General features: G+C 40.9%; 2 protein-coding genes across 3 annotated transcripts in view; both read left to right on the forward strand.

Annotated features, from left to right (window-relative positions):
- MTOR (mechanistic target of rapamycin kinase) overlaps positions 1–10,448 on the forward strand; it is a 61,830-nt gene extending 51,382 nt beyond the window's left edge. The window contains exons 43-58 of one of the 2 annotated variants that reach the window (XM_031613447.2): positions 341–463; positions 1,053–1,235; positions 1,890–2,024; positions 2,330–2,504; positions 2,707–2,842; positions 3,422–3,569; positions 4,259–4,381; positions 4,653–4,735; positions 5,844–5,916; positions 6,416–6,490; positions 6,997–7,132; positions 7,543–7,608; positions 8,371–8,451; positions 8,725–8,805; positions 9,002–9,107; positions 9,685–10,447. In XM_031613447.2, the coding sequence (XP_031469307.1) occupies positions 341–463; positions 1,053–1,235; positions 1,890–2,024; positions 2,330–2,504; positions 2,707–2,842; positions 3,422–3,569; positions 4,259–4,381; positions 4,653–4,735; positions 5,844–5,916; positions 6,416–6,490; positions 6,997–7,132; positions 7,543–7,608; positions 8,371–8,451; positions 8,725–8,805; positions 9,002–9,107; positions 9,685–9,700 (1,740 nt within the window). In that variant the 3' untranslated portion in view covers positions 9,701–10,447. Of the gene's footprint in view, positions 1–340; positions 464–1,052; positions 1,236–1,889; positions 2,025–2,329; positions 2,505–2,706; positions 2,843–3,421; positions 3,570–4,258; positions 4,382–4,652; positions 4,736–5,843; positions 5,917–6,415; positions 6,491–6,996; positions 7,133–7,542; positions 7,609–8,370; positions 8,452–8,724; positions 8,806–9,001; positions 9,108–9,684 lie in introns of both variants that reach the window. The other variant, XM_090123263.1, reaches the window with a different exon arrangement.
- Positions 10,449–10,631: 183 nt separating this feature from the next.
- On the forward strand, positions 10,632–24,749 carry EXOSC10 (exosome component 10). Its single transcript, XM_031613448.2, has 25 exons — positions 10,632–10,844; positions 11,295–11,431; positions 12,185–12,308; positions 12,474–12,578; positions 12,780–12,945; positions 13,705–13,816; positions 14,104–14,179; positions 14,311–14,421; positions 14,840–14,983; positions 15,243–15,433; positions 16,147–16,303; positions 16,797–16,945; positions 17,264–17,314; positions 18,080–18,191; positions 18,718–18,768; positions 19,315–19,393; positions 19,561–19,688; positions 19,963–20,058; positions 20,685–20,759; positions 21,245–21,332; positions 21,444–21,517; positions 22,088–22,256; positions 22,715–22,776; positions 23,911–23,987; positions 24,582–24,749. The coding sequence occupies exons 1-25, from the start codon at positions 10,677–10,679 to the stop codon at positions 24,610–24,612; spliced, it is 2,733 nt and encodes a 910-aa protein (XP_031469308.2). The 5' UTR covers positions 10,632–10,676; the 3' UTR covers positions 24,613–24,749.
- The last annotated feature ends 842 nt before the right edge of the window (positions 24,750–25,591 follow it).

Genomic DNA, 25,591 nt, shown 5'->3' on the forward strand with positions numbered 1-25,591 from the left:
TAAATCTAATCTCATTAAGTGACTGATAAGAGCCTGCTCCTGGATGTTTTTTCCAGAATTTCTTCCCACAGCATGGAAAATCACAAAATGCTGAGTATGTTTTTCTGTTTTTTGGGTTTGATACAGGCTCTTAAAATCATTCTGCTGTTCAGAGAATTAAAGTCTTGTAAGCTTTTTGGATTGGAATACCTTGAATAGCAAATTCCTACCACCTCTCTTAGGAACCATGATTACTTTCTCTTGCCTGACCCTAATACTGCTATTAATGTTCTGCTAATCTTTCAATTTATGTAACTCTTCTGTATGGTCCTAAAATATTATTTGTTGATATCACTTGTAGGCTTTGATCTATCCTTTGACTGTGGCATCTAAATCCACAACCACTGCTCGCCACAATGCTGCAAATAAAATCTTGAAAAACATGTGTGAGCACAGTAACACGCTGGTGCAGCAGGCAATGATGGTGAGTGCTTAAAGTGCTTAAGGTATTTGATGTTTCAGGTATGACAATACAAAAATGACTGTTCAATGTTAATTTTGTTCAATTATAAGGTGTTTTTTTTTTTTCTTGTTAATTTGGAAGAACTTAGTGTCAGCATAATTTCAAGAGAATAATATAAAATGAGCCATAACATTCAGACATTCAGAATAAAGATAGAATAAATGAAGAGTCGTTTTTCCCACAAAGATATTTTTGCTTAATGATAAGTGGAAACAAGACTTTTCATTTAATTCAATTGCTGTGTAATTTAATTCAACTGCTCAAGCTTTTTATTTTTTATTTATTAAATGAAAACTAGTGCTATTAGGCCAAGTTACACAAATATATACAATATTTCAAAGGCAACAAGTTCAGTGAGAAAAGCCTGATCATCATCTTACAGGAAAAGATATAACAAACTTGTGGGAGTTTTTGTAGCTCCCTCTAGCTGACAGCAAGAAATACTTCATAACCATCGGGGAAGAAAGTAGTTCTACGTTTTTAAGCATACATTCATAATGGTTAGGGATTTTCTTGAGTATTTTATCTTTTTTTTCCTGATCTGAAATAGGTAAGTGAAGAGCTAATCCGTGTGGCGATCCTGTGGCATGAGATGTGGCATGAAGGGTTGGAAGAAGCATCTCGTCTGTACTTTGGAGAAAGAAATGTGAAGGGAATGTTTGAGGTGCTGGAACCACTTCATGCTATGATGGAGCGTGGGCCTCAGACTTTAAAAGAGACATCCTTCAATCAGGTATCAGCAAATAAACTTCTGGTTGCCCTCAGAATTAGGCAGGACAGCCTCCTGCCCCAGATGAGTTCCAAGGACCGCTGCCATCTAAGAGAGAGACTCGGACTGTTGACATTATTATGTTGTTAGATTTCATTACTTTTCATTTATTTCTGGGTCTGCATTGCTTTTGGTGGCTATGGAATTCCATGGCTATAGCAGCACAGATTGCCCTAGTCTTTATCAAGTGGGTATCTGATGAGATCTGGAAGACATACAACAGCTTTGCAATTAACTGTTCTAACTCCATTCTGCTTTGCTTCATGATAACCACCAGCACAGACTGAAGATATTATCTCTCTCAAGTCTCCAAAAGAAATTCATTTGAGCTTGTTAGCCTACTGTTAAAGGGTCTATTAATATTCAATGGAATGAATGTTCTATTCATTCTGTTGCCTCCCATTGTGAAGTCTGTTTGGGAGTAATGTTGTCCAAAACACTCAGTGCCTGTCTTAGATCCAGGAATTTCTGGTTCATTAGTTTTGGCGTGCTATAAAAAATGTGAGGTCAAGGATTTGCAATGGAATTTGAAAATAGACTGTGCTGGTATTAAGTGGTCTCCACCTGTTCCACTGTAGTCTGTAGAAATGTTTCTCTTGTTTTTCACTTCCTCCCTAGGCCTATGGCAGAGATCTAATGGAAGCTCAAGAGTGGTGCAGGAAGTATATGAAATCAGGAAATGTCAAGGACCTAACCCAGGCTTGGGATCTCTATTACCACGTTTTCAGGCGTATCTCAAAGCAGTTGCCTCAGGTAGGGGGAGAGGTACAGTTCTCTCGTGGGGCTTACAGTGCATGTTGTCAGTACTAATCTCTGTTTAATGTTTTCTTGTTATTCAAAGCATTCAGATTCAGTATGCTAGAATTAACTGCTTTTAATTTGCTCAGAAGCTTCATAAGCTTCAAGTTTTCTACTTTTGCAGCCCTTTTGGCAAGAACTGAAGTATTGACAGCTGACTGTGAACTGTTCTAGGCTCCTTGCCAGCATGAACTCTTCAGATGTTTAAGTGAGATTTAACTGAAATGCTTGAGGGGTTGTGTTTCATCTGTCTTGTGTAGCTCACTTCTTTGGAACTACAGTACGTGTCACCAAAACTCTTAATGTGCCGGGACCTGGAACTGGCAGTGCCAGGAACATATGATCCCAACCAACCCATCATCCGCATTCAGTCCATTGCACCCTCACTTCAGGTCATCACCTCCAAGCAGCGGCCCAGGAAACTAACATTAATGGGTAAGAGGAAGCAGTTTGTACTTTGCCATTCTAGTATTTAAACAGTTGGTTTTAGTATATGTCACAAAAAATTCTACAGCATTTCCATTCCGGTAGTCTGGTCAGTCTGACTGCCAAACTTCTCAGTTCTTCTGTGTCCTTGTGTTTACTCTTTAGTGTTTGCTCAGTGAGAGTAAACTTTTCCCTGTTAATCCTTTTTCAGGAAGCAATGGGCATGAGTTTGTGTTCCTTCTGAAAGGTCATGAAGACCTTCGTCAAGATGAAAGAGTGATGCAGCTTTTTGGGCTGGTCAACACTCTGTTAGCAAACGACCCAACTTCTCTTCGTAAAAACCTCAGGTATGTGTTAGGGTTACTGAGTGTGCTATGCATGAGTGACAACAAATGTACAGGAAACTTTGGCATACCCAGTTGGTTTGTAAGGAAGTGAAGAGTACTGGAGCTAAGCTGATTTGAACATGCGAGAGACCACCCATTCATAGACTGAAACTTGGAGGAAATGTTTTATATAAAACAAAAACTTCCTCAGTGTACAAATTCTTTCTTGAGAATTGTTAATAGTATTTGGCATAAATGCTATTTCAAGATAGGCTCCTAAGGCGCTGCTCAAGCTGAGAGCAGGCTTTTTATCAAGGATTTTTTTTTTGTTGTTATAGTGAGTAAACAGCTTGGTCAATAGTCACTGACTGCAGTTCTGTACACTATTGTTCAAACATCAACATATTAAATGGCACATGCAAATTATAGATATTCATGGGTCACATAACATGTGCCTTCTAAAAGCAGCATTCCTGTGAAAACCACATCAGCCATCCAAATGGATGTTCCAGATCTGTTTGGGGGGGGGGGGGAGTTAAAGTGTAGTAAGTTATAACATACAACAATTTGAGCTCTGATTGTCCATTTTTTTTCCTGTAGCATCCAGAGATATGCTGTTATTCCACTGTCCACAAATTCAGGCTTGATAGGTTGGGTCCCCCACTGTGACACACTGCATGCCCTCATCCGAGACTACAGGGAGAAGAAAAAGATCCTGCTGAACATTGAGCATCGCATCATGCTGAGGGTAAAGGGCAAAAGTAGCAAATTTTTTGGTACATTCTTCTAGGACTCCAGTGTCTTAGTAAAGAACAGTGATGCATGCATTTTTCTTATTTTACCTGTTTTCTAATTTGTTGATGGTACCAATAATAAATGCAAGAATATCAGATAAGTGTTCTGAAATGTTACTAAAAGGCAAAATTGGCCATAAATTTATTTGTTTGTCCTTTCCTATTTTAGCAGTGACCATAAGTTGGCACCATCTGGTGACTAAAATGTGTTTTGCATGAATATGATGTGCCTTATAGAAGGTGCCATGCTGCTGGCATTTACAAACATTGTGACTAGGGAACATGGCCAAAGTTAGACAGAATGGAGAAACAGAACGTTACTAGAGAAGCTGGAATTGCCTGCCAAAAAGGAACTTGTGTGCCAACCCAGGAAATGTTTTTCAAAACATATTTACCTCATCAGTATTTTAATTAAATATGGCTATGGACTATTTTTTTGGATGCTAAATTGTTTCCTATCCCATTTCACCTGAGTTCTTCACTGTAGTTCTCATATTATGTTTGGGAACATACTGGTCAGTCTGCAAATAATTTTGTATCACATTTATTTTGAAATTATTTGTGATTGCTGTGTTTCACATAGTACAGCTAGGGGTTACTGAACGTTTGTTCTTAGTTGCTTAATGTCACTTCTCAATTATAGATGGCTCCAGATTATGACCACCTGACTTTAATGCAGAAGGTAGAAGTATTTGAACATGCTGTCAATAACACAGCTGGTGATGACCTTGCCAAACTGCTGTGGTTGAAAAGTCCAAGCTCAGAGGTTAGTTCAGCACGTGTACTGTCTTCTCAGCAGAATGTGGGAGAAGTGGGTGTACTTGCACATCACAAACTCCAAGTGAATCTCTACAGAAGGTGTTTTTTCCACAAACGAATAAACCTTTGCTGCTTCATGAACATCTTTCCCTGTTTGGAAATCATTGATTTTTGAGTGGTTTTCACATTTCAAAATACAGCAGTTATTGTATAAATTAAAATGTAAGCTGAAACAGGCAACATTGCCTACCTGACTTCTATTCTGTCTCTGCTTGTAGGTATGGTTTGACAGAAGAACAAACTACACTCGTTCACTAGCTGTGATGTCAATGGTTGGGTACATTTTGGGTCTTGGGGACAGGTGAGTAATATTGCAAAGGTTTTTGTTTGTTTTTTAAATGAAAGGAGACTGCAAAGATCTTTCAGTCTGTTCATTGAGTCTGTTCTTATGATAACATCTTTCAGCATGGATATTGCTGAGCTATGATGATACCATCTTTATGGATTTCATTGTGCTGCCATTATTTTCAACACTGCAGCATGTGATAGAGCTTGTGCATCTTGAGTATAAATAATAGTTTCTTCTGTTCTGAGAGGAATACACCCAAGACTGTATGAAGAGACACAAGTTCTGGTTTGGGCTTTCAGTCATAGGATGGAGAGAGATTTCCCATTCTTTCTATAAAATGGAATAGATAATACTTTTTCTGATCTGCATTGCAGACATGTTCTGTAGGGAAGTATAGACTTAAATGAATTAAGCAAATGAAAAAAAAAAGTGGTAAAACAAAGAAATATTGTATGTAGTACATGATCCTTTGTCAAAAAGGGGCATTGTAACTTTCAAAATATTTTTGAAGGCAGTATCATTTAGAATTAAGGTCTGTAATGCCAAAAAAGCTAAATCCTCAAATGTTTTTATACAAGAAGCTTCTATTCTGGAGCTTAAAGGCTTTTATAACGAAATTTAAAACCTTTGAAAATTGGATTAAAGCAAAATTGGAGCAAGTCAGCACGAATAACAGTATCTTGGTTTCTGTTAGTCAAGTCTATTCTCTTCTCTTCTGGTAGTAATCCAATTTATGTTACTTCACTTGCATAATTCATTGTATTTATATACTGAAAAAAAAAAAAAGAAAAAAGATAATACAAATAGAAGAACTTATCCTAACTGGAAAATAGATGTTCATGTCCAAGAACTGTACTGATGGCAGTGACCCAATAGGTTGTTTGTCTTCCATGATGAGATGATATCTAATTCCTGAGAAGTAATTACAAAAATAATGTGATAGATGCACTGTCAAGGAAGCTGTTCTGTTCATCGTGAGATTGAAGACCTCAGACAAGCAAGCTGTCACTGGCTGTTCTCATTCATGAAGATAAATATCGTTTCAGACTAGAGCTGTGATTTACTTTATTTTTTTTTAATGACCTGTCAATCTGCTTTTTCTCCTACTCCTTCATCAAAGACACCCTTCCAATTTGATGTTAGACAGACTGAGTGGAAAAATCCTGCATATCGACTTTGGGGACTGTTTTGAGGTAAGTCTTTGTATTTGAACATAAAGTTCAGTAATGTTTTGCATTCTCTGATAGATCAAAAATCTATTTATAAGTCAAGAAAAATAGACCTTGAAGAGTAGTCCTGAGCAACCTGTTAGGCTCTTTTTTGGGTTTCACTTTTACCTATGGGTAAAAATGAAATGAATTTTATCTGAAAGGCATGTCTTGGTAATTAGCTAACCACTCTGAAACAAGCAAAGATGTATTAGCTATTAGCATCACTTTTCTGTAAAATTTCCTGGAGCAGTTTAAGCTACTAATTGGAAATTTTTGTTACTTAGCATTAGCAACATAGGCACATGTTTGAATTTTCCCTGTTGCCAAGTAAATTACCTAGCTTCTCCCTCAAATTTGTGGAAGCTCAGGAATACTGGGACTTTCTTTGGAGTATAACCCTTAAGGGTGTAACAAAAAAACAGTACTTATTAACTCTTAATAAGTTAGCCATTCATTTACTAATTCTCCATTATTTGTTTAGGTTGCAATGACAAGAGAGAAGTTCCCTGAGAAGATTCCATTTCGGTTAACAAGGATGCTGACAAATGCTATGGAGGTAAGCATTCCCTCTTTGATATGAAGGGAATTCTTCCTAGGGAAAATGGCACCTATTTCTAATTTTTTTTTTCCTGTATTACTGTTATGGTTGAACCTCTCCACTCCTGCAAGAAGGAGAGATGTAAGTTACTGTTTCAACTTCATTTTCAGGTCTTGTGGTCTTTACAGTGCATTACATTGGAAAGCAACATTTTCACTGATGGAAAAAAAAAAAAAAGAAAGGAAATTTCTTCCGTTTCTTAGGCCTTCCATAATTTCCTCACTTTAAAATAGGTTTTATATCAACCAAACACAACCAATAGCATGGTACTTTACGGTGGTCGATTTGATGTCAGAAAGGAGCTTAGGTTGTAAAGATCATCTGTCTTGTTCTTTTAACGAACAGAGAATGACAGAAGTGAATTTTAATTCAAACCATGAGCCATTTCCTGTTCCCTAAAAATTAGGATTGGAGTTGCATAATGAACAAAGCAGCATGCTTGATGGCTTCTTTTTCTTCTGAAGGTGACAGGCCTTGATGGCAATTATAGAATCACCTGCCACACAGTGATGGAAGTCCTGCGCGAGCATAAGGACAGTGTCATGGCTGTGCTAGAAGCCTTTGTGTATGATCCATTATTGAACTGGAGGCTGATGGACAGTAAGTTTTTCTGATAAAACAGTGACTCTAGGAGAGTCATCAATCTCATTAAGGTTATATTTGAACGAGAAATGCAGAAGCATAAAACCCAGTGTCTGTTTGAAGGCAGACTGATTATACTGTTGATTTGTAAGTGCTATTTATTGTACATGGTTCTAGGGCTCATAGTGTAAACTTACCACAGTGATTGAAACCATTTTTGCCCTTAAACAGAGGCACAGAACTAAGCTACATGCAAAACGGTTTGAGTTGTCTTTGTGTTAGCTGTCATCAAGAGATTAAAAGCCATTTCAGGTGACATTTGGAGAAGGAGAAAGTCAGTCAAGCATATACTGTATGTGGACAGGCAAATTTGCTGCAAACCTTTGAAACTTGAGTTCATCTTTTTTAGTTCTTTTATTTTCTTGCAGCAAATACAAAAGGCAATAAACGCTCACGAACAAGAACAGACTCCTACTCAGCCAGTCAGTCAGTAGGTGAGTAAAAACAATGTATATCACAAATGTTTGGGGGCATTTTCTTTTTTTTTTTTTAACAGTATACAAGGCCATGAAGATATTTTCAGCCTTTTTTCTTCTCAGAAGTAGACAAAGATCTTATTGTCATTAGCTTTAGGACTAAGTGTTGAGTTCGGTACTTGGCTCAAACAGCAGATGCTCATTTACAGTTATATTAACACTGCCCTGGGGCACATAAACTGTTGTAAACCAAATAATAATATTAACACTACCCTGGGGCACATAAACTGCTGTAAACCAAATAATAATTGCCATGTGATAGTTATTTACTTAGTCACCAAATTTTAGTATGCAGAACATGGCAAGTAACAATCAGTGTTGAAGGTTCGTTGCATTGAATCATAGCAATTGTTTGCCTTTGGACTACAGAACAGTGACAGTGTTTCATATTCAGAGTTTTATAAATTTCTATAAATTCTATATAAATTTGTCTTTGCTGTAGTTTTAGGCCAATTGCATATAACTTCAAAGTATCTCTTGTTTACAGTTTAATATGAAATGTTCCTGAAAGTTGGACCAAACCTTTCAGTATTTTAGCAAGGGAAAGATGTTTGCTCCTGTGCTGTGTTTCCAGTAGTGATAGAGATGTGTAGTATGCTTTGTCACAGTCAAGTATGCTTTTCAAAAGAGCTGATTAACAGTGTTATTAATGTTTCCAAAAAAATATTACTTTACCTGCCTTTCAATTCAACGTTTTCGTTTTTGTGTTTTTATCAAAAGAAATGTTAGATGGTATGGAACTGGGGGAGACAGCCCATAAGAAAACTGGGACCACAGTGCCTGAATCCATCCATTCCTTCAGTAAGTTCCTTAGTTGATCTTACACTGATGCAAAAGTTGTTCTCAGATATGGAAATTTCATGAGACACACATTCCACACTTATGCTGGCAAGGAACTGTATAATTACCTGTGTTCTCAATTACAGAAAGAGATGACAGAAAATAGAATGGAATTTGGGTTTGTTAGCAATCAGAATGATATTTGGGACAGACAGATGTGACAGCAGGGATGAATGCTTTAATTGTTCGGATGATGTCCTAATTCTATGGGTTTTTCCTACTTCTCTCTTGTAGTAGGAGATGGCCTCGTGAAGCCAGAAGCTCTAAATAAGAAAGCAATTCAAATTATCAACAGAGTTCGAGATAAACTCACTGGTAAGCACTTATCTATGTAAAATCTGATGAGATGGATCACCATTATTTTTAATATTTGTATTTTGTGTTAATCCTGTAATTTATATCCAGTAAGGGAAGGGTAGTACAAGTCCCACCAGTCCTGAACTTGTCATCTAGAAGTTATGTTTATGTCATGTGACTTCCATTCATGTTTCTTCATCCCTTAATTTCAAAGGTCGAGACTTCTCTCATGATGAAACTCTTGATGTACCTACACAAGTAGAATTGCTCATTAAGCAGGCTACTTCTCACGAGAATCTGTGCCAGTGCTACATTGGATGGTGAGTTTGTCATTCAGCTAACAGTGCAAAGTTCTTCTCTGAACGATCTGGAATTAATAATTTGAGCAGAGAAAAAGCCAACAAAAACATTACTTCTTGTGTATTTAGTTATGTATGGAAGCCTTACCACATGTTGCATCTGATCTCATAGATTTTGCAGGCTTATGGCAGAGATTCCTTAGACAGTCCATTGTAAGAAAGTGAGTTGTCATAAGGAGTTATGGGAATGATAGAGCATTTAAGCTGCAATCAGCCTGAACACTGTAAGTGTTTGAAGTAAGGCACGTGTTGGTCACTGATTTCAGTTACAGTGAAGAATTACATATTCTGAAGTAAACATAAATGATTTAGTTGCATGTCTGCCATTTGAGAGAGAGAATAGTGAAATATGCTGAAGGAAACAGTCCTTTTTAGTTTTTAAGCATTAGTTAGCTGGAAAGAAGCATGGGGATCACCTGCCAACTTTTCCTATGCTATGTCTTTGAAATGGTACCTTGGCAATCTCAGTCCTTCTCAGCATTGCCTTTGTGAAACTGCATACCAATTAGCATTACCACAATATTTTTGTTTTCTTTAGGTGTCCTTTCTGGTAACAGAAGATTCCAAAGTATCCACAGCCTTTTATTCTGGAGGCTTTTGCACTCCAAACTTGCTCTTCTACAAACACAAACTGAACGTTGGACTGATATACAGCCTTTGTCAAATATTTTGAAATGTAAATGAAAAGAGTTATTGTATATTAAAAGTTGGTTTATGCCAATTTATAGCTGCTATTGGAAAAACACAAGCTGTCTGAAACGCAACAGTTGATTGGGTTTCCAGGACAGTGAAAACTGATTGTACCACAGGTGTCAATGGTTCCACTTGGTCTTTAGGGAACTGGTGAATATAACTATATACGGGTTTTGACTTATTTTGCAATGTAACTAAGTCACTTGCAGGTGGATTTTTGCCCTGATCAGAAGATTGAAGCAGATCTTAAGAATTTAAGATCTTAAGCTGAACGTAACCAGGTGCCTCGGTGCAGACTGATCGGTGCAAACTGGCTGCAGGTGCAAATGAGATACTGCTGGGGGGCTCCCAGTGTCCTGATTAAAAAGCAGTGATGGGGAATAAGTAGGGGAAATCGATAACTGGCATAGGAGGCAAAAGGGGGAGAGCTGGTCATAACTTGAAACAGAAAATAATGGTTATTAAACAGGGGAGTGGAGGAAGTTGTGAATTATGAATAAAAAAAAATGCACAAAATACAACAGAGTAGCCATGTTTAGATGCCATGTTGTATTTGAATATTTTTGTGCCAATAAATTACACCAAAATGTACAAACGTGGACTGCTTTCTTGTTTATTCCTAAGTACCTCTTAGGAAGAGACAGGGAGGCAGGCCGAGCTGTAACAGATGCAGGCAGGGCCGCCTGGGGGTCCGCAGACAGCGCGGGCCGCCACGCCGCAAGGGGGCGCAAGACGGAAGGCTTGGTACTGTCTAGCCACCCGAACGCTGCCCCTTTTCCGCTCTCGGTGGGAAGCTCTCGCGAGAGCTTCTGGGCGTCGCGTGGCTGAGGGGACAAGATGGCGGCCGCCGTCGGCGAGGGAAAAGACTGCGCGGCGGCGGGAGGCCCAGCGGCACAAGTGGGCAGAGGGGGGCCGGGGGGGCTGCCCGCGGAGCCGGGAAAAGAGGGGAGCCCCGCCGCGGCGCCGGTGCTGCCCGGCTTCGACGACGTCGACGCCTTCGTCAAGGTGCGGGGCGGGGGCGAAGCGGGAAGGGCGCTGTGCACTACGGCTCCCGCCGATCCGCGCGCGGGTCGGGCCGTGGCGCTGCCGGCGCCGTGCGCCGCGGGGCATGCTGGGAGCTGCAGTCCTGCCCCGGGAGGGCGGGCTGAGGGCGGCACGGAGCACGGCCGTTCGTTTTCATTAAAATAAAGCCGGTGTCTGCGTTTCTGATGGTTTAACGATGTCTTCCTAGACGGAAGTCGTAGAACGAGAGCTAGGCGTGTTGTTGTTATTCTTTCCTCTGTTTAAAGGGTCCTGTTAGACGGTGTAAATAAAACGACCGTGAACTTGGTCATGTTAAAAAACATCCGAACAGAGCAGCGCGTAGCGACGCGTTAGGGCTAACCGCATGGCTCACACGGGCGGGGAAGAAGCATGTCAGCAGGGCAGGTGCAGTAACACGGTGTTCTCACGCAGCACGCCCTCGGCACCATGGTGGCCACCACGAAGGCATCCAGCGGGCTCCCTCAGCCCGGCGATGAGTACGACTTCTACCGCAGCTTCCCTGGGTTCCGCGCGTACTGCGAGGCGCAGGGCCAGCGGCTCCTGCACTGGTAAGAAGCCGTCATGGCTCTGGCATCTTCTGATCCCAAACAGAGGGCAGCACCTTCCTTTGGAATCTCCAGGCTGAGATTAAAGGATGTTTTATGTTTGCCTAATTTTAGCTAAGCTTCGAACAGCTTGTGTTTTAAATGACGTGTTTACACAATGCCTTTAGTAGTGCTGATGGTAAAGAAGTGCGGAGCAAGCAGGGGCTGATGTGAAATGTACTAAGGCTCGGGGGGAGACCTGGGAACGGCCTTTCAGTATCTAAAGGGGTATATAAGAAAGAAGGGGACAGAACCTATAGCAGGATCTGTTGTGATAGAACAAGAGGAAAGGGTTTCAGACTAAAAGAGGGGAGGTTTAGACTGGCTATAGTGGTAAGGATAGTGAGTCACAGGCTGCCCCGAGTGGTGCTGGTGCCCCATCTGTGGAGATACTTGAGGTCAGGCTGGATGGGGCTCTGAACACTGATGGAGCTGTAGATGTCCTTGTTCATTGCAAAGAAGTTGGACCAGATGGCCTTCAAAGGTCCCTTCCAAGCAATTCTGTGATTTAGAAAGTTTTTGATAAAGAAACTAGTGCTAAATAACACTTAGTACTGTATAGGCATTTCTTACGTTTACTGCTTGCATGTTATTATAGGTATTACACTTGATCTGCTTTCAAACTTCTAAGATGCAGAAAGTTGAGACGAATTGCATGATTTGGTGTTCAGTGTGCCTGTGTTTAAATCAATAGTAACTGTGCTGTTCTCTTGCAAGCATGAGCAGGGTGATGCAATACCATGGCTGCCGCAGCCACATGAGAGATCACAGCAAAGTCACGGAGCTGGAAGATAAATTTGATATGCTGGTTGACTCCAACGACATCATTCTTGAAAGAGTGGTGAGCAAATCATTCCTCAACATTATTTGTATAAAGTGTCCAGGTACCACAAGTTTTTTTAGTTAAAATAGTTTTAGTATTAGTGTTTTTACAATTGTGTTTAGTGTAGTAAAGTAACCGAGCAGGTGTTTGGTTTTCATCTTTTTTTTTTTTCCTGGAATATAGGGTATTTTACTGGATGAAGCAGCAGGAGTGAACAAAAACCAGCAGCCTGTCCTTCCTGCTGGGTTGCAGATGCCACAGACAATTGTCTCCAGCTGGAACCGCAAGGTGAGGCTGCTGCACTCAGGTTGCTGTTACAGCTTCTTTTTCCCAGTACAGTGCTCCAGTTTTCCAGTGGACTTTAGTAGTTAAATGGACCCTTGGTCCTTTTCATTTGTTCTCACTCACCTCCATTTTCTCACAGTATTGGGTCAGTGAATAAGAGAAGCTCTGGACGTCTGTTAAGTCATGTTGGTTTCTTTTTAATAGGCAGGAGAATACCACAAAAGAACTAAGTCTGAAACCTTCCGACTGCTTCACGCCAAGAATATCTCTCGCCCACAGCTTAAGTTTCGAGAAAAGATTGACAATTCCAACACTCCCTTTGTACCTAAACTTTTTATCAAGCCAAATGCTTTGAAACCATTGCCTGAAGGTAAATTTTTTTGTTGTTGATGGGTAATCTGTTCAGAATATCTGTCCTGACAATTCAGAAGAGGAAATATTGACTGTAAAAACAAGTAGGAGCAGAAGATGTTGACTATTTGATTGAGATTACTCTGTGACTCCATTGTTTATGTATGTGCAGTGTAAGATTTGGTCAGCATACAACATCTTTTTGTTGGTATATGGTAACTAGTCTGTTCCTGACAGATACGCTGCTGCTTCTCTATGCCACCATTGCATTTCCATAATGAGAGTCCCCCTGGCAGAAGGAATTTTGTTGATTGGTCTGTAAGCCTGGTTGACTTTACAGATACCTTTTTCTAATTAGTTAGAAAAGGAGGTACACAATTAGATCTGGCTTTATCAAAGCTGCCAGTGAAACATCTCGTCTCAGCAAGGTGTCACATTTCTGCTGCTGATTCACCTCGAGTCTGCACTGATGTGGGTGTAATTTAGAACATGGGAATGAGTGAAAGTGTTTTCTGAAGATTTTTCAGTCTCTTTCCAAGCTCTCGAACAGAGCCACCTTGCATGTTTCTTAACAGCATCCTGTTCAGACCCAGTAACTGGGTTATCTCTGGAGCTGCAGATACAAATCTAACCAGCAGCAAAAGCTGGAGGTCTAAATTAAGTTTTTGTTACTTTGTGACTGCAAAAGGATGCTATGGTGGGTGGAGGGGAGAGGTTAGTAGACTGAGAGCATATTACGTGTGGGACCTGGTCCAGTTGTTCCATATTGGTTGTTCAGCCCTCACAAAAAGCGGACGGGAACGAAAGGAACGCCCTGAAGACTTGGATGTCCCAGCTGCTTTGGCAGACTTCATACACCAGCAGAGGACGCAGCAAACTGAGCAAGACATGTAAGAAATTAAACCAGCAGTGAGGTCCTTGGAGTGCGCTGCTGAACGTGCACTTGTATGGTGCCTTTGTGCTGATGACATCTGTGTGTAACAGCTCTGCATGTGTTTGTGTCTGCACACTGTGTTGTGTGTGATCTGCTATAGTCATCTGCAGTTATCTTAAACCTAATCCTTAACAAGAGACAAAATTATTACTCAATAGGGAAATGTTGTTAGCTCTCATAAGTCTCTGTCCGTTGGCTTTGTGACTGAAATTTAGTCTGTGCCTGTTTTCCTACTTTGCATAGGTTTGCTCATCCTTACCAGTATGAACTGGAGCATTTTTCTCCACCAGATGGAGTTCTCAAGAAGCCAGAACCCCAGGTTGGTGCCCCTATTAATTTGTGAGCAGATGCAATAGGTTTACAGCCTTGACAAATTTCAGAATTGAGAGGGGGAGGTCTGGAGCAGGGACGGACAGAGAACTTACTGTTCCTAATGATTTGCTCTGCCAGATGTACAAACCCATCAAGGAAACACCTTGTCATTTTATCACTACACTGGATGAGCTGGTAGAACTAAACGAGAAGCTTATGAAATGTAAAGAGTTTGCTCTGGACTTAGAGGTAATCAGTTTCGGTTTCCTGTTTAAAAGTTATATGCATGCTCTTCGCACTTAGGAAACTGCTCTGTTCTTCCAGGCTATTCTGTAGCCTTCTCTTTATCCCTCTTTTAGTGCTTTCTTACATGTGTTTAGTTCATGGCCATGACATGTCAGATATTATCTAGAAGCCTGAAACAAACAGTGGCAGTATTTTGAGTTTTTCAGTGGTAGTTATGGCTGCACGTTTCATACTTGAATTTGTTTGTTTTAATTTTGCCCATGCTGTATGCTGTGTTAGTGAGTGCAAGGGTGAAGCTTGCTCTGATTATCTTGGCTTTGAGAAGTTCGCTGTTCATTTTTCTTCCTTCATTTGGAGTGCATTTGTTTTGTAGTATTATCTGCAATCGATCCTAATTAATATTTCTCTTTATGTTTTTCAGCACCATTCCTACAGGAGCTTCCTGGGTTTGACATGTCTGATGCAGATTTCCACTCGAACAGAAGACTTCATTATTGATACGCTGGAGCTGCGCAGTGACATGAGCATCCTCAATGAGACCTTCACAGACCCAGCAATTGTGAAGGTCAGCCGCCATGTCCACCAGAATTTCTTGGTGGTTTTTATTTGATTGTTTAATTTTGGTGGTTCTTGTTCTTTTTGGTTTATTTTGTTGTTGCTGTTGTTGTATTTTTGTTTGTTTTTTTGATTTTTTGGTAGTCCTGCACTTAGTGATGAAAGAGAAAAAAGTCTGATCCTAGACACATGAATATGAAACCCCACAGCACTGACAGCCTGTAATAGAAATGTTCTTAATGTATCCTCAATTTCTGTTGCTTTACAAGGTCCTGCACGGTGCTGATTCAGATGTGGAGTGGCTGCAGAAAGACTTTGGCCTGTACTTAGTGAACATGTTTGATACTCACCAAGCTGCTCGTCTTCTCAATCTTGGCAAGCACTCTTTGGACCACTTGCTGAAGCTGTATTGCAGTGTGGATGCTGACAAGCAGTACCAATTGGCTGACTGGAGGATACGGTAAAAATTGACCCCTTAGATGGGCCGAGCTGCAAGGTGGCACTTATCCTTGTTTCTCTTGTTAGGATAGGAGCTTGTTTCTGCTTGCAAACCCCATAGTTGTACATTACTCTCAAAGCAAACAGGCACAGCGTTTACTTGTAAGTGGGTGAAGTTTTTTTTAGGTTTTTTTGTGTTTCTTCAGAAATTGAGTTATTTGGGGAAGGTCTGGGAATATTGTTTAATGAAAAGCTCTGGGAAGCTCATTTCTTGGGGACAGTGCTGAACCACTGCCGTATTGTGGAGAATGTCAGTGTTTGGCTTCTAAGAAGTCCCCACAAAAATGTTTGGTCATCCATAGTAGATAGAGCATGCTGTGAGAGCAATGAGCTTGGCTCGGGGGGGATCAACTCTGCACACCACAGAGATCCCAGATTTAGTTTGTAGGCTCTGAAGAGTGAAAAGGGTCTTAACAAATGCCATAGCAGGCACTTCTGCTGTCTGGCTTAACTACACAGCAGTCATGTTGTCCATCTGAACAAGATGTCATCTGAATAAGATGAGAGCACAGTATGTTATTGCTGTTGTCCAACAAATCCTTCAGGAAGGAAACAAAAAGATTTACTGTTAGTATGTTTTAGATGCAGTTTGCCCTAATGTGTGCTGCAAAGAAAAAATGACTGGTGGGGGGGGGCACCTGAAATATATTAGTGTAATTTTGTCTCTTTTTCTAGCCCTTTGCCAGAGGAAATGATTCAGTATGCCCGTGATGACACTCACTACTTGCTCTACATTTATGATAAAATGAGGGAGGCACTGTGGGACAGAGGCAACGAGCAGCCCACTCAGCTGAAGATTGTTTGGCAGCGCAGCAGAGACATCTGCCTGAAGGTAAAGCTTCATCTGATTGGATTACCTGGGTCACAGTACAGGGTTACCAGGATATAAAGTCCTTTACCCGTTTCTTCATCTGTTGCATAGACGTTTTGTTTTGTTTTCCCTACTTGTATGTCTGAAATTGACTGTATGAATTCATACTCTGCTATGTGCAGCCATTTGCTTCGCTAGGCAAAGTGCCTGCATTCAGATTCCCTCTTGCTGTTTTTTGAATGCTGACACACTTTGGCCTTATCAGGTGTGCCTTTCCCCAGGGAAATGTTAAATTTCCAGTTCCACTGGACATTCCTAACATTTCAAAGCCATGGTGGAATTGCCTTGAGACAATTATATCGTGTCTGTGAAAAGTGCTGACTCCAAGAGCCATTATACCCAAGTTTATTCAATCCCCTTGCATCTGTGTGAAGTTGTGCCCCATTGAAGCAAGACAACCAGGTAAGCACCAATCTGATAACTGATCACAAGTCTTTCTTTTTTTCCTCTCCAGAAATACATCAAGCCCCTCTTTTCAGATGAGTCCTATCTTGAGCTCTACCGGAGGCAGAAAAAACATCTCAACACACAGCAGCTGACAGCATTTAGGTTGCTGTTTTCGTGGAGAGACAAGACAGCACGTCAGGAGGATGAGAGTATAGGGTAGGAAGGCATTTGTTACAGATACTGTCATCAATGAGTGTTGGATTGTGCTCCCACCCATGAGGGGGAGCCACCCTGTTATCTATAGAAATGAGTGTGCTGCTTCAGGCTGCTTTTTGCATGTAGAACAGAAGAGTCATTATGTTTGAGGTAAATTCTTATGTGTATCTAGACCAGTCCTGCTTAATTTCTTCTTAATTGACTTATGTCTTCACACAGTGTAAACTGGGGCACTTGTGTACTTTGAAGGTATTTTTATGAGTTTTTCACATTGTTATGTTCACATTGTTATGTTCACACTGCCTCTTTGTGTTGTAGATACGTGTTACCAAATCATATGTTGTTGAAGATAGCAGAGGAGCTGCCCAAGTAAGTTTTGCTCATCCTTGAAGAGTCTCATTTGACTTTGATACCTAGCGAAGTGTTTCCTAATGCATAATTTCTTTTGTAGTTAATTCCTTCCTTCCAGCTGTCAGTATTGCTTTTCTATATAGTTCTTCAGTTTCTTGAAGAAATAAATTGCAGTTTTCCCCCGGAGGCTCCAAATTTCTTCTCAGAAATACATCTCTAAGATTTTATTGCACTAATACATTCCTTTGCATTGCTACGTATCACACATCTGCCCCTGCAATTCCTACAGTATTACAGAGCAAGGGAGAGTAGAATTCCCCTATAACATTTGGTTTTTTGGTTCTCAGTGGGAGTTGAGTGGGGACAGATCTCTTTCAAAACTCAATTTATCCAACTTTTTTTCTTCTCTCAAACACTTGGCACACTCATCATCTAATGTTCCATACCTGAGAATGATAAAAGTGCTCTTTTAAGTGCAAGTCCATTGTTGTACACAGCTTCAGAAGATGATCACGAAAAAGGAAAAAAAGGAACAAAGAGTACAGACAGACCACATGAAAGGAGTGAGTTGAGAGCTGTGTTAGTGGTTTCTCCTTACCTGCACAAATTGAGAACAGCAAAAATTTTCATCCCTGAGAATATAGTCTTGACAGATAAATCTGAATTGTCTTGTTCTGTCACAGTCAGGCCTGTGGTTATGTCCACTTGCACATCCTTTGAATGCAAATGCTTAACATATAAGCCATAAATACAGCACGCTGAATTTTTCTCATCTCTCTTTAGAGAACCCCAGGGTATCATTGCTTGCTGCAATCCAGTCCCACCATTGGTTCGCCAGCAGATTAATGAATTGCATCTTCTCATTCAGCAGGCCCGAGAGATGCCTCTTCTCAAGGTAGGAGTAGCTCGTGTCACACAGCTGTCACCTCTTGCTTTCCATAAGGCAGGTACTGGAGTCAGATGGTGACCTGTGAAGGTGAGGTTTATGTTGGACAGGGCATTACTGAGCAGGGTGTGGTTGCCCATACAGCAGCATATCTTTATATCACACTTTACATTGACCTGTGAGGAACAGCTGCACCTTGTGGAATTTGTAGGCTGTGTAAATGGATTCATAAATCTTATTCAGCTGTGGTGAAGAAAAAACAACAACTCTAGATTTAAGAAATTCATTAGATGTAGTCCATTTTCAGCATGTAGCTATTAGTACAGCCTTCTCCCTTTGGTGAAACAAGGCTGTTTGTGAGCATGACCATTAGCTTTTTGTGCAAGTATCCATATGCAAACACTGCAGGAAAATAAGAAAGAATGTAGTTTTATTAACCCAGTAGCTTGTAATATATGTATTGAAAACATGATAAGCCAATCTAGAAGAAATAGGGCAGGTGGAGTTAACTGGCTTTCTTTCTCTCCCATTCTAGTCAGAGGTTGCTTTGACAGTCAAGAAAAGGACATCTCTCTCCAACCCTGAGGTAATGTTTGCATAATATTTGTCTCCTTGCATCTTAAGCCTTAAGCATGGGAAAAAAACAACATAGCAGTGTTCTAGCTTCCAGTAAATTGTTTATTCTGATCCATTTTATAGATCTTTCCTCTTTATGTTGATGTTAAATTTCTGTGCTAGACTCAAAACATTACCAGCTGCAAATTGGCATTTTACATATCAGCATTATAACAGCACTGAAGGTTTCATCAGCAGACTCTCTAGATGGTAGGCATTTGCATGCGTGTCAGTCTGTAATGGTAGGTCCTTGTGAAGGGAAGTCTCAGATGAGCTTCTGAGGCTGATTCATTTATCCTCCTGCTTAAAAAGTACAGCATCTCCATTAGCCACTGGGTTTTTGCTTTTGATGTCAGGTGCATTGTGTTTCTGACAGGTGAGTTACATTAGAAATGCTCGGTCTCTGAATGTCACCCTCCTCTTTCAGTTTTCTGTAATGTATCTGTGCAATATCTGAAAACATGTAGATTCATGGAGTAGTGTACTGATGGTGTTTGCCATTTGAACCTTTCTGCAGAGGCTGGAGAATACCTTCTTTGGACCACACGACAGTTCCCGGATTCCTATGGATGATTTTCAGAATAATTCTGCTTTAGGTAATTTGGATTTATGAGTTGGGATAGATGTGACATTATGTGGCTTTGATAGGGGGAAATAAGCAGCACTGAAGAAATTGTCATGAAATCTTATTACATGAAAGAGTAAGCAGTATAATATATGTGTATCTAATAAAAAAATCATCTTCTTTTCAATTTTCATGTAGAATCTACATCTGCACCAGTCTTGGAACGTGATTCTCTCTTTTCGGACAATGAGAGGACAATGAATATTCAGGGTGTTCAGCCAGAGTCAGCATGCCTTGTTGCTACTGCCACTGTCAGCATATTCAGTGTAAGCACTGTCTGTGGTAGTGCCAGCATTCAAGTATTAGAAAACATACTTAATGTGGTATAAATGTGTAGTAGTAGTGAAAGGAGTAGTAGGGTGGGGTGTGCATGGAAATAGCATATGACATGACCAAGACAATGAGGTTGGGAGGCCAGCAAATTAATTCTTTCTAGAAGGTTGCTGCCAGTGCTGGAGTTTCAGATAATACAATAGAATGGCAGTAGTCAGGAGTAAGAATGATTCATGTTAATGTTTCTTCCCTGTATTTTTTTTTTAGGACTGTGATAAAGATGAAGGAAGTGAGAAGGTTTTAACAACTGCACAGAAGAAAGCTCAGCGTATAATGGAGTCCTTTGAAAATCCATTTAGAATGGTAAAATTCAAAGTGGGGGTAAAACCCAGTATATATTTGTAGTGATAACTGATAAACCACTCCATGCAAAGGATGCTCTGCACTGCTTTTCCAGGCTGCATGACAGACCTTGAAGCAGTAACAGCTCTGCTGGAATTGAGAGGTTGTCTTTGCAGAGCACACATGTGGATGTGTTCTCTGAGTTGTGTCTGTAGTAAACAGACCTCTTGTACTGCTTTTTGTTTGTTTATCAAGCTTGAGGTTTCTTTAATTTGCATCACATTTTCATCTCTGTGGCTGAAATTAGCGAGTTGATTTTACTCTTCTAAGGAAAAAGAACAATAGAATACTTTGTTACAGATATAGAGCAGCAGATTACTGGGACATAGCATACAAACAGCTGTTCTCTGCTGTGTGGTTGGAGGTTTTGTTTTGTGTGTTTGGTTTGTTTAATTATTTTTTCTTTAACGTTGTTGTTGGCTATGGCTGTGGTAACTCTGATTTTTCCAAAAGATGATCTTCCTGTAAGAACATTTCTTACACGTGAATTTGATTTGGGATGTGTTAAGTAGCATTGTAGCAATGAGCTGACAGCACCAATAGCACATGCTGTGTTTAAAGACAAATGCTTTTTTCCCTCTCTGCAGTATTTGCCTTCAGAACAGAATCCTGCCTATGTCTCACAGTCTGCAAAGTTTGACCCATCATCAAAAATTTATGAAGTAAGACTGAAGTTAAAATTTCCTGCCAACTACTAGAAAAGAAACAAATAATTAGATTCTTTTCCTTTGGGAGCCTTACCAATATATGGTTGTTTTTTTTTTCTCCTTAGAAAAAGAATATAAACTTTAAGAAACATAATGTGTTCCTTATGTGTTCAGTATCTCATTGTTTGAATAGCATTCATATTCTTCAAAGAGCCAGAGATTGGAGACATTCCACTTTGTAGTCTGGGTCTGTCAAAGCTACAAACTACTACTGAAGTCTGCATTTGCCTTTGTTCTCTTTGGGCTTGTTTGTAGCTCAGAACTTTTAAAGCCCATAGTTTTACTTTACTTGGTGCAGCAGATCTTAATCTCTTTTACAATCCAATTTGATCTTTTGTGCTCTTAATGAAGACCAGCATGTGGTAGCAAGTTTATAAACTCCCTTTTGCCATAAAACTTCAAAGAAAAACAATTCCAGGTAATTTTTTTTTCCTTTGCAGATCAGCAATCGATGGAAGTTGATGAGTAAGACACAAGTACAGAAGGAATCCAGGGATGAAGCAAAAAAGAAAGCAGCCCAGCAATCAGGTACAGTCCTTCTTCTCCGCAGTGTGTTGGCTAGTGTGCTTTTCCCAGTGACTTTCTAACCTCATGGCTAATTTAGTCCTGCTTCCTACAGTAATGTCTGTTTGTCTCTAGCTGCTCGTGACCAGGCACAGAAGGTGTACAAAGAGGCAACAGAGAACATTGTGTCTGTTCGTCAGCAAGCTATGGTATGCCACTGAATTTAATTCTTCCAGCCTTTGCCTTTTTTGACTTTTTTAACATTAATTCAGAATGAGACCCTGTGCCCCCATTACTCTGAATCGATGCCCAAGCTGAAAGCAGCTGATCTCAAGCAACCTGAAAGACAGACAGCCTTGATAGCAGTCTGTCCATGGTTCTCCCTTATGTGCAGCAACAAGCCCCTGGCGGCTGTGCTCTGTGAATCTTCATGTCCTTCCCTGTCTTCAGAAAGGAATGTGTTGCACTCCTGCAGTTCACTGTTCCTTGCTTGCCTGTGGGATGACAGCAGATCTCAGCCTCAAATGTCCCATGAAATGACAGCTTGGCTTTTCATCCGAAAAGTCCCTGCACTGAGGGGTGGAAGGAAGGGAAGGGATGTGGTCCAGTCCCAAAGAAAAATGCAGTGCTTTCTCCCCCTTACTATTATTGCCACAGACAGCCCCTGGCTGTCACAGGCCCAGGTCCACCAACAGCTCATCAGCATGCTGGTGCTCATGCCTGCACAGAGATGTTTCATTCTCCTGAACTTGTTTCCATTCTGTGGGTTGCTTTCACAGCAGGAGCAAGCTAATAGGAAGAGGGAGAGGGTCATGAGTGAAACAGGAACAGAACTGCCAAAACCAGAGAAGAAGCGGCCAAAAGCCTCCCAGCAACCAGAGGAGCTGGAAGCACCGAAGCAGTTTACCCCCTTTGATTACAGCAAGATCAACTTCAAAGTGTTTGCGGGTAAGATCTGGATCTCGGCTAGAGTGCTGCGGGCTGTGGAAAATGTTGCCAGCTGAGGCCTGAGAAGGCTGTGTGAATCTGGGTGCCAAGGCAGTACAAATGGTTAAAATGCACTTACACTGCAGTGGGGAAATATTAAAAGAAATTTACCTAGGGAATGGGTAGTGTAGCATCCTTTTTCTGGCTTGGAAACAGGTGAGGGGATTGTGGATTCATGGTTTGCTTCTCTTCTCAGCAGAGAATGTCATTTGTTTAATTGGGCCCAAGAAAGTAGGAGTTAAAGGAGATGTAGCTTCTCATAACACGTCTATTCAGAATCTTTTTATGCCCTGCAGTGACTGTTCTGTTTTTTTTTAGCTTGGGAGACTGCAGTGAAACCTCTTCATCAGAGAAACATCATGAAGAGTACTGTTCTTTCTAGCAATGTTTAGTGACAACTTCTCTCCTCTTTCCCATAGGAAGCAGCAAATCGAAGCAGTCAGCACAGTTTGATCCTGCCAGACAAGTTTACACAGGCAAGGTACAGACATGTCATGAAAGAAGTAACAGAACTTTTGGTGATCGTGTGTACCCAGCTGGGGAATTGTTGGGAGAGTTTTTTTTATTGGAAAAGCAAACTCTTCCAGGATCTGCAAAATATTCCCTTGCAGCACTTGGGGCTGACATGCAGCTTGCAGTCACAAACTTGTGCCTTGTATTACAGCCTCATCTTGTTCAGGAAGAGCTTTCTTGGGGCCTTCACACTCTCCCATTGTTTCTCACCTGTTTATACTTCGTACACAGCTACACCCTCCTGCACAACAGGCACACTGCTTAGGCCACCTCAAATTGCAATACTAAATTCAAGGCACCCTCCAAAATCTCAGTCACTCCAGTTACGGCCTCTGTACATCCAGGTGTTGCCTGCATTCTCCACTAAAGGAAGGAATTTTTTCCGGATTTAGTTTATTGCTAATTAACTTGAACTTTTCATCACTGATTGGGAGAATGAAGGGAACAACAGTCAGTGACCAGCACAGGAGAGTTTTTGTCTCCGTGCTGAACAGATCACTCTGGCAGAGCTGGCTTGCTATATGCAGTGCTCACGTATGGAGCATTTGAGACATGACGTCAGTGGGCAGTCAAGCATGAAGTAATAGGTGCTCATCTGTGAATTCATTGGGTGCCCAGGCACCAATTAATTTCCAGAGTTCATTTCTTGCATTTCGGCTTCTTCCCTGTGCTGCCTTCTTGTGTATTCAACTGAAGGGCAAATGGTTCCAGGAAGCCTCTTAGGTACTCATTTAAAATCATATATTAGGAAAGAACAGGTTTTTGCCTGATGGTTTGTAAATAGTTTCCTGCATGATTTCACTGGAAACTTTTTTCAAAAGAAAAAAAAAAGCCAGCAAAACAATTTAACAGTGTAGGAGAACAAGGTTGTAGACCTTTAGGACTTCTGTCTAGGTGGGTGCATCGGACATTGGTGGTTAGACCAGCAGAGCAGCATGTATTCAAGTGGATTCGGTGCACACACATATACAGAAGTGATAAAACAAAGCCCACAGTGTAAGCAGTTTTCCTTGAGGTTGGAGGGTCCTGACAGGATGTGCATCACATGGAATAGACCGTATTTGTCCGCTCCTCACAATGTTGTTTTTTCTCTTCCATGCAGAAATTTGCTGGAGCTAACAAACTTCAACAACCGGCTGGAAACCGAAGCATGTCCTACCTGGCAGGGAAAGCTGATAGGTGTGTTGTCAGCCTGCTCTCATCGTGGGGCAGTGTTTCCACTCCTGTGCCCCAGAGCCACGGGCTGAGGACAGCTATTGTGCTCCACTGCTGGGGGAGCTTAAGCACGTTTAATGGGAAGCAGTTGCATAACACCTACTTATGTTCATTTGGCAGCTTGACGTCAGTTTAAAGGGGGGAAAAAAGAAAGAAAAAGCTTAGTCAGGATTAATGCAAATAAAAAACAATTCTGGGTGGAAAGTTTGAAATGTTGAGGTAAAAGTTTGTGTTAATAGATGTGGGAGTCACTTTCTTTGGCCACAAAGATGGGCAGAGGTGGGGAGAACATTTGTCTTGTTTGGAGGGAAGACAAATAACAGTACTGCCAAATATGGATATTCTTGTTCTGAATATACTTAATGTTCAGCTTCCTGGGCTCGATTCTTGTAATTCTTTAGTCATAAAAGAGCAGTGCCATGCAAGGGCTGCACTGGAAGCAGAAAGGTTCTGCATCATGACTCTTTCTCAATAGAATCATTGTAAGCTATTGTAGATTGTCAGTCTTGGGTGAATTTAGAGCAAGATTTAAAGTCTTTCTTTAACTCTCTTTTGCAGGGGTTCCAAGCACCACTGGCCAAAGAGATAGTCCTTGTTATGGGAGCTGTGGGAGCTGCTGCTGAAGGAAACAATAGACAGAAGTACTGTAACCATGGAAAGGCAAATACTGGTCAATGAGCAGTTTTTGTACAGAAATGTTTTTAAGCCCATTAAAATCCTTTTTTTTTTTTTTTCCAAAGGGGAAAACATCTTAATTGCCTTGGCTTTTATTATATTCACACTGTTCTTTGTAATTATACTCACAATGTTGCCTTGTTTCTAATTTTGAAAGTTTGTCCTCAAATGCAGTCAGATTAAGCTTAAGTGGATATGGAGGAACACTTTGACATCTCTGAAGTCAGCACAAAAGTAATTGAGAGATTCAGTAGGTGTGACTTAAACCCCAGCAGTCCAGAGGAGGAACTAAGGCCAGACTGACCTTAGCCCTTGCTTACACATTGAACTGCACAGCTCATCTTTTGCACGACAAGGTAATGTGAAAAATGAGAATGTTCCTGGCAGTGTTAGTATTACTAAGTAAAGATTGTAAGGGGGTAGGTGTGTAAGGGTTGAGGTGCTTTTTAGATCAGACAAAGTAGGTAGTCACTTGTTCTCCATAATGATACAGAGTGAAAGCGATGCTTTGGTGTACCAAATAAGGCCAGAGGTTCTGTGATGCAGGCAGCTGTCAGCACAGCTATCCTAGTGTTTCAGTGGTAAATATTCAGAGCAAGTTACCCTGATGCCTTTGTACAAAGACTGTCAGCTCGTGATTTGATTCAGGTGTGGCTGAGTTTATTCTGAACACACAGCTGGAAGTTGGAGCGCTCCTATGATGGAGGTAAACAACTTCAGCATTCTGGGGTTGTATAAACCCATAGTAGGGCCTGGTGCAACTTTGTTCCTGCATCTCTGGTCACTGAGCAGTGCAACTTGCTCCCAGAGTCCTTGTCTTTGCTCAGGTGTTTATTTCTGCCTAAAGAGCTCCCATGCCATGCTCACCTGTTGGGCAGCGACAGCATTCCTTC

Source organism: Phasianus colchicus, chromosome 22 (assembly GCF_987193195.1).
Source record: "Phasianus colchicus chromosome 22, bPhaCol1.hap1.1, whole genome shotgun sequence".
NCBI lineage: Eukaryota > Metazoa > Chordata > Aves > Galliformes > Phasianidae > Phasianus > Phasianus colchicus.